This window comes from Ailuropoda melanoleuca, chromosome 8 (genome assembly GCF_002007445.2).
Source record: "Ailuropoda melanoleuca isolate Jingjing chromosome 8, ASM200744v2, whole genome shotgun sequence".
NCBI classification, from domain to species: Eukaryota; Metazoa; Chordata; class Mammalia; order Carnivora; family Ursidae; genus Ailuropoda; species Ailuropoda melanoleuca.
In genome coordinates, this window is record NC_048225.1 from 119,506,800 (window position 1) to 119,514,745 (window position 7,946).

Sequence of the window (7,946 nt, forward strand, 5' to 3'; positions counted from 1 at the left end):
ATTTATTTGACAGAGAGAGACAGCCAGAGAGAGAGGGAATACAAGCAGGGGGAGTGGGAGAGGAAGAAGCAAGCTCCTAGCAGAGGAGCCTGATGTGGGTCTCGATCCCAAAACGCCGGGATCATGCCCTGAGCCAAAGGCAGACACTTAACGACTGAGCCACCCAGGCGCCCCAAGAACTCTCTTGCCTTATTCTCAAAGACAGACAGACAGATACAGTGACACACACTCATACAGACGGACACATCTGACTTGTTTGCTATAGTCCCAGAGAGCTCTCCATGCCTTCCTCTCACTCACTATCCTTCCTGTGCCGTCTCCAAAGCAGTGTTTGATGCCTGCCATCTCTTACTTTGTAAATTCTGGACAAACACAATGATGCAAGAAGACTAGTGATCAACAAATCCGCACACACCACCCACCTGTTAATTAGGATATTACAGATTTCAGAATACTTAGTTAATATGTATCCCTTGAAATGTAAGTGTGGGAAGAATCAGGGTTGGGAGATGTATCACGTGTCATGTCAGTGAAAAATAAAGGGATTTAAAGTAGTTTTCTGATAGAGTTCATATTTGTAACTGGTGGCTGAGCTGGTGAAGTTTACACACTCTGGTAAAAATAAGCCATATGGCAGTCACTAAAGTTTGAAATATTTATTTTTATTCCATTCTCACTTTTTAAATGTATTGCCAAGAGGTCTACCAGGAAAACAAGTGCGAGGAGGTAATTAACAATCAGGATTGAAGCGGTGTAAGGGTACACCTGACATATTTCACACAATGCTAATATCTCAGAGGGCAGTGGGTGCATCTCAGGAAAGAGAATTGTAGGAACCAAACCTGTGAAGCTACATGACTGAGTTCAACTGCCAGATCAGCTCCAGAATTCCCAATGCCGACCGCAATGATTTTCTTCCCCCGAAATTTCTCTGGACTCTTGTACTCCCAGCTGTGAATATATTGACCTTTGAATCTCTTGATTCCTGTGGGCAACAAAGTATTGCTCAAGCCGTGGTCGTTATTTCATATTATTTTTTAAAGCCTATTATTGAACTCCAGGTCCATCCTATCTATTTAAACTTCTCCTTTGCTGTTCCACAAATGCTGGGCTGTGAACTGTGTCTGCCCATCATCAGACAGAAGAAATCCTCATACAGTTTTGTTCTAGACCCTAAGTTCCATGCTTACATTCAGACATCTAATTTCTGCCTCCTTTTTACTGACCTCTAACCCTGCCAAACCTTCAGAGAAGAGCGTGGCTCCTATTTCAGTAGTACATCTTCCTTATTCTTCCTCTTTGTTATTTACGACTACTGCTTTGAACCGACTTTCCTGTCTTGCTTTCCCAACACAAGCTTCATCCTCGAGATGTTTCATCTCTTCTGGGGCCCAGTACACCCACCCTTCCCATCAGCACTATTCACTCTGCTCTCCTCCTGGGGACAAACGCTCCAACGTCACCCATGAAGATCTGAAGCTAAGAGAATGTAGGGACTTCATATTTTTGCCTAAAAATTTGCTCTGACCTAAACAGAAACCTCATATGGCAAAGTCATAAAAGCTGGTTGATTTTGCATCATTTCATCTTTTAAACAACACTGGCGTCTGCACATATGGGCTTCATTTGTTCCTCTTGTGACGCTGTACAGCCCTAGTCACTCCTGAATGAGGGTCAGTCCTCGCCCTATTCCTTTCTCCCCACAGAGTCTGATCCCAAACTCCAGCATTCTTTTGGAAGCAGTTCTTCAGTCCTCCCCTAATGAACTCCTGGCATGGATCTAATTGTTCCCAAACTCCATCTTTGCAAGTTCGATCGTCCATTACATTTCTCACTGTGGCTGTTTTGGCATTTCCCCCTCCCCTTGGTCCCACGGCATTTCCTTTCATTTCCTGAAGACAACTTTTTTTCTCATTTTTACGAAACAACAAAGATCTTAAGTGAGTGTCTCAACACCTAAAAGTTACTGTGTGTTCATCCATTCTTCCTCTGTCTCCTTTCCCCAGGAGGAAATATTTCTCTTCTATTCCAAAATGAACCCTTCACCCTGTGGGTCAAATGTGAGGGGGTTTTGAGGTAAAACAAATGTAGGCACAAATCTCAGCTTTCACTTTTAGTGGCATTTGCAATGTGTAAAATGGAAGTGGTTTCACTTAGCTCACGGGAATGGTATAAGGATCCCTTAAAATAGTCCCTATAGACTTTCCTTGAGAAATAGGTCTAATGCCCTTCTTTAAGTTTCTTTAATCTCAGCCCACCCTCTCCCATTTTTTTGTGAATATCTCTTCAACCTTGTTACCTTGTGGCCGCCTCAATCTTTCCCCCTCACACAGGCAGAACGAGCTCTTCCTGCAGTCTTGCCTGTCTCCAGAAAAGGCAACTCAATTGCTCTGACCAACAACATGAGAGTTACCCCTGACACCTCTCTATTACATCTCACATCTGGTCCATCCGCGAATACTATCATCTCTATGTTCACACTATACTCAGGATCCGAGCACTTCATTATGGCTCCACTGCCACCCGCCCTGATCCAACCTACCATCATTTCTAACCTGCATTCGTGCAAGAGCCCCTCCCTGGTCTCCCTGCTTCAACCTTTACCACCTCATTCAATGACTATTCTGAACACAGCCGCTGAAGACAGTAGAGCACGCCTCTCCTCTGCTGGAAACCTCCTAACAGCTCTTACCTCAATCGAAGTCAAAGCCAGACTGCAAACGATGGCTCACTGCTCACCCTCTGACATCATCTCCTTCCTACCCCTTCCACTCCCAGCGCACCGAACCTGTGAGGCACACCCCACTTCCAGGCCTTCGCACCTGCTCTTCCTTCTACGCAGTGTGCTTTCTCCCGCTATTGGCCTCACCTCCTCCATTCCTTTGGGCATTTGCTTCAATGTCCCTTTCTTGTGGAAACCTGACCTGGCTACTCTATCTGACCTTGCATCACAACCCCCAACCCTAAAAACCCTCCCATTTTCCATAGTCATCCCCTCCCACGTAGTTATCCCATTTTTGTCTGTGTCCATCTACTGCATGCAAAGTCCCCAGGGACCGAGGTTTTGCCTGTTTTGTTCTCTGGACAATTGGTGCTGGATAGGTATTGCTTGACTGAATTTGAATGAATGAATATGGGAATATTTAAGTTTCCAACTAACTAACCAATTAATGGATTTCTCTTGACCAATTTTAACCTTCTCTATTTTCTCATACACTGGGAAACAGACACTCATAGCGATGGAAGTAGGGGGGTCTAGAATTTCCTGAGAACTCCAAAGGAGTCTCAGGTTCAGCCGTTTTTGAGAAGACTGAGTGTATATCCTGTTCCTAGAGATAAACAGGGAGATGCCGCGTGGGTAAACCATTCCCACACCATTCGTTATGTGCAAGGTGCTTAAGCTTCCGGAAAGTAAACAGTAGCATTGCAGTAGCTTCTGAGATGGGTGCATGGCTGTTTATCGTCACCATGCTATGCACATACGTATACATTCAGGAATAAAGCTAAATCTTAATATATTTTCTGTCGCTTTGATCCTACTATTTACTTGAAATTATTTTTTTAAGTTTTCATTTATTTAAATAATCTCTACACCCAACAATGTGGGACTCAAACTCACAACCCCGAGGTCAAGAGTCCCATGTTCTTCCAACTGAGTCAGCCAGGCGTCTCCGTATTTACTCCAAATTATTATCAATACAACACGACTCCCACATTTTGTTTTCTAGTTGTGGAATGATGTAGCATTTTCTCTTAAAGTAGCCCAGAACTCGTGGTGATAGGGTATTAGTAATTTTAATTTTCATTTTAGTAACATTATGTATTATTTGAATGGAGCCTGAAAGAACATGCATTACTTTACAATCAGAAAACATAAAATTTATCTTGAAAATCAGGTGACTTTCAGAATTACAAACTTTCTTCAAAAATAACAATAAGCAGGGGTGCCTGGGTGGCACAGCGGTTAAGCGTCTGCCTTCGGCTCAGGGCGTGATCCCGGCGTTATGGGATCTAGCCCCACATCGGGCTCCTCCGCTGGGAGCCTGCTTCTTCCTCTCCCACTCCCCCTGCTTGTGTTCCCTCTCTCGCTGGCTGTCTCTATCTCTGTCGAATAAATAAATTTAAAAAATCTTAAAAAAAATAACAATAGGCAGCAATGATAAAACCCCCACATCATCAGTGCCTTAGCGCTCAGTATGACATACCTGGAAAGTTCTGGAGTGGCAAGAAGGGGTCGCTGTACATGCCACTGCACACTATAATCCCATCAAAGACATAGGATTCCTGCTTCCCTGCAGCCTCGACTACGACGTCCCACTGTCCTGTGCAAGAGAAGTCGGAGCGCTTCCTCACGCTGCACACCTTTGACTGGGGATGAGACAAACTCGGACTTGTGGCCTCTCTTCCCAGTGGCCTCCTGTCCCCAAGTTTGGGCCTCAATGTGTAAGGTTGGTTATAACTACTCTCCTTTGGGGCTTCCTGAAAGAGTTTCTTTAAAGCTGGTTTCCCTACCAAGGCTTTTTTAAAGTAGAGATGGAGGCCAGTGTGTCCCCAGCTGCGGTCCTAAAGGTAGTCGGTGGGGAGCCAACACCAGGGGCATAGTTGGGCATTTCATCCAATCCATCAGACTTTTTCCTGAAGGAAGTGAGGAGGGGAGGTCCTGCTGCCTTCACCAGAGATGCTTGTAGAGCTGCCCTCCCGGCCTGAACGGGTGTGACTTACCACCCCTCACTCTGGCCTGGCCCTTGACTCCAACCAGAGGTTCCCGCGCCCACGGAGGGTTCCCTGCCTCACTTACCAGAAACCGGATGTGCTTTGTGAGGTCAAAGTGTTGCACGTACATCCGGAGGTACTCCATGATTCTGGAGTTGTGCAAGTAGTTGGGGAAGTGATCGGGGAACGGGTAATCACTGTAGGTTGTCGTCTCCTTCGAAGTGTTGCTGGTGGCAGATTCATAGATGCTTGGCCTGCCACTCTGAGCCTTCTCCTACCAAGAAAAAAAGGATGCTCCCTGTCTTTTAGCATACAAGAGTAATAGCCAGAAAATCAGTTCCTCTGTTTGTCAAAGTATGAGGCTCCTGGGACGAATTCCTTCAAAGAAAGTAAAGTTGCTTTTCCAGGACCTTCACTAAGAGATAAGATGCCTTGTCGTAAATAGTTCAAAAGAGGAAATAATGTTGTCGGGCAACACAAAGAAAAATATGAAAAGATGGAAAGAACATGAAAAGGACATGAAAAGAAAAATGTGTGTAGAATACCAGAGAGTGAAAATAAACAGAGGAAGACAGGGTTGCCACTCTGCCGACGGAGCTCGATGGGGTGAGTCCTGGGCAGAGGGCATCCGAGACGTTGAGCTGTTTGTAGTGACGGATGGAAGAGAATGCAGAGCCTTAGGACATGAGGCTTTCTTTGTTCTCTGTTTTCACTGGCGATTTTTTTCTAATTACAAAAGCAGCACCCGCTTATTATAATTTTGTAGAAAATCATGGAGATGAATATCATTCTTGTTGATCATTTTATTTATTTATTTATTTATTTAATGTTATGTACTATGAATATTCTAGACTTGAAGCCAGGAAATATGGAATCTAATTCCTGCTAAAGTATATCAACTTTAAGAACAGATGACAGAGTGTATGTTTTCTTCTTCAAAATGAAGAGTATTGTTTAATACATTGTATCGAAGCAGTCATATATAAAAACACCCCTTCTGATAAGGTTAGTTTCTGCAAATATAAGCGGTATTTTTTACAAGCGAAAATTTATGGACATCACTAGTGAAATCAGATGACATGATGTGGTATTTTGTGGCATTTTGATGTGGTCCTTGAGATAGATCATTGCCTGGCTTAGATAGGCAACCTGACATCAAGTCATTTCTCTGAATCTACTTCTTTACCTGTTAAATCCTACCTCACAGAGTTGTTGTGAAGACCAAATAATGCACATAAAATGCTTTAAAAACTTTTACAGGAAATAAACACGTGCATATAGTGTGATAGGATTAGTCATGGCTGTGTGCACAGGGCGCTGGGGACATCAAGCTCGGAGGCTGGAGAGGCTTTCCTGGAGACCTGTCTGTATTGATCAAGAAACATGGAAACTACTCTCAATACTTGAAACCAGGAATGTAATGCAGGGAACTGTTCATACAAAAAAATGAAAAACCTGAAAAGCTGACCAGGCGTTGGTGAGACATACCGGAGATTAGCCAAAGCAGGCAGCCACCACGGCCTATAGGCTGGGTCTAGGCAGTTAAGAGCTGGTATATTGCTACCTTTCTTCCCCACCCCCCACAGCGATGCTGGGGGCCACGTGGTCCACAGGTTTAACTCCAAGTTGGAGAAGGACCTTAATCACATCTGACCTTGATGCAGGACAAAAGCCCTTACTGTGCTAAGCTCTTGAGATTTCAGAGTTTGTCTGTGGGACAGTTAGTGTTAGCTGCCCTCACTGATACATATATATATTACTAGGCTGAAGATAAAAAATCTACAGATCAAATATTTGCATATATGTGGTAGTTGAAGCCAGGGGTGATAAGGAAGAATCCTAAGGGACTTGCAAAAAGTAAAGGACCAGAGGACTGAGAATAGAACCACGATCAGCCCCATTTAGAGGCCAAGGGGAAAAATACTGAGTAGGAAAAGCAGAGAAGAAAAGAGTGAAATCACAGAAGTCAGGGACAAGTGTTTTAAAAAGGAGTTGGTTTTTAACCTTTTTAGATCCCCTTGAGAAAGCAAGAAAAGCACAGGAAGTTCTTCTGATTTGACAAGATGGATTAGTAACAGCAGTGAGAGCTGCTTTCTGGAAACGCTGGAATGCCCATCAGGTCACAATGGTGGAGACACGCCCCAGGGGTGAGCCAATGCAGAGACAAGCACTCGCTTCTCCTTCAGGAAGCTAGACCCTGGAAGGAGGAAGGACGGCTGGAGCACATCCTTGCGGGAAGGAAAGATTGGGATTCAAAGTACATATATAGGCACTAATAAACAGAATTCTTATTAGGCTGGGAGTTGAGGATAAGTTATTGCTGGAATCTTAGCATTCCTATTTCCCAGATATGGAAAAGATGCATAGTCAATTCAAACTTACCTCATATCTCCATAGTCCTCCAATGTCGTCACTTCCTTCAAAACAGGTGGGCTCCAGTCCCTCCTCCAGACAGGTCTTAATGGCGCCCAATCCACTGACCCCAGCACCAACCACCGCAATTCTTTTTCCCGGCATTGTGTCTTGTAATAGGGAATTTATTAGTAGAAAATCAGATTTTTATTGTCATGTAATTTTTTTCTATAATGCAAGATTGTTATCCCCCCCCCCAAAAATTGCTAGCTAATGCATTTAAGAAATGTCCTACTCAAAGTTGTTATCCAAGTCGAAGGCTCTCTGAGTGACAGAAAACCCTACCTCACACCAGAATTTCTTTCAAGTACAAAGTAGATTGCTTAAAAAAAAAAAAAGTTTTGACTCCTAAAGTTCCACACACACACACACACACACACTTCTCCATACACAGATTTTGCCCAAACTGACTTTTAATTCCTTCTGCTACTACTATCTGCTTGCCAAAACACTCATGTTGGGTTTTGAATCAGGCCAGAGAATCCCTGCTTTTGCCCTGTGATAGGGTTTGAAGTGGGGGTGGGGAGTGGGGAGAAGAAAACTCCCACAGAGCAGTTCATCAATTAAATATTACTCATCACACTCTTCTTGGGGAAGAGTGCAAGCTACCCAGGTAAATGGTCTTTAGAAAAGTACTCCATTGCCTTCATACCAAAGATTAATGTTCTGCCATTCATTCATTCATTCAATAAACACTTACTGGTACCTACTACGTGCCAAATACTACGTTAGTTGAGGAAATACAGTAGAGAACAGATCTGACATAGTTCCTTGAGAACAGCTGGAGAATAAACAAAGAAGGAAATAAGTAGCAAGTGGGT

The 7,946-nt window shown here is 43.7% G+C and overlaps 1 protein-coding gene across 1 annotated transcript in view; it reads right to left on the reverse strand.

Annotated features, from left to right (window-relative positions):
- Window positions 1–7,230, reverse strand: part of LOC100479303 (dimethylaniline monooxygenase [N-oxide-forming] 5) — a 13,038-nt gene extending 5,808 nt beyond the window's left edge. Inside the window, exons 1-4 of the mRNA XM_034665596.1 lie at window positions 7,096–7,230; window positions 4,799–4,987; window positions 4,206–4,368; window positions 843–985 (exon numbers count right to left, since the gene is read on the reverse strand). Of these exons, the coding sequence (XP_034521487.1) occupies window positions 843–985; window positions 4,206–4,368; window positions 4,799–4,987; window positions 7,096–7,230 (630 nt within the window). The remainder of the gene's footprint in view (window positions 1–842; window positions 986–4,205; window positions 4,369–4,798; window positions 4,988–7,095) is intronic.
- Between the last annotated feature and the right edge of the window lie 716 nt (window positions 7,231–7,946).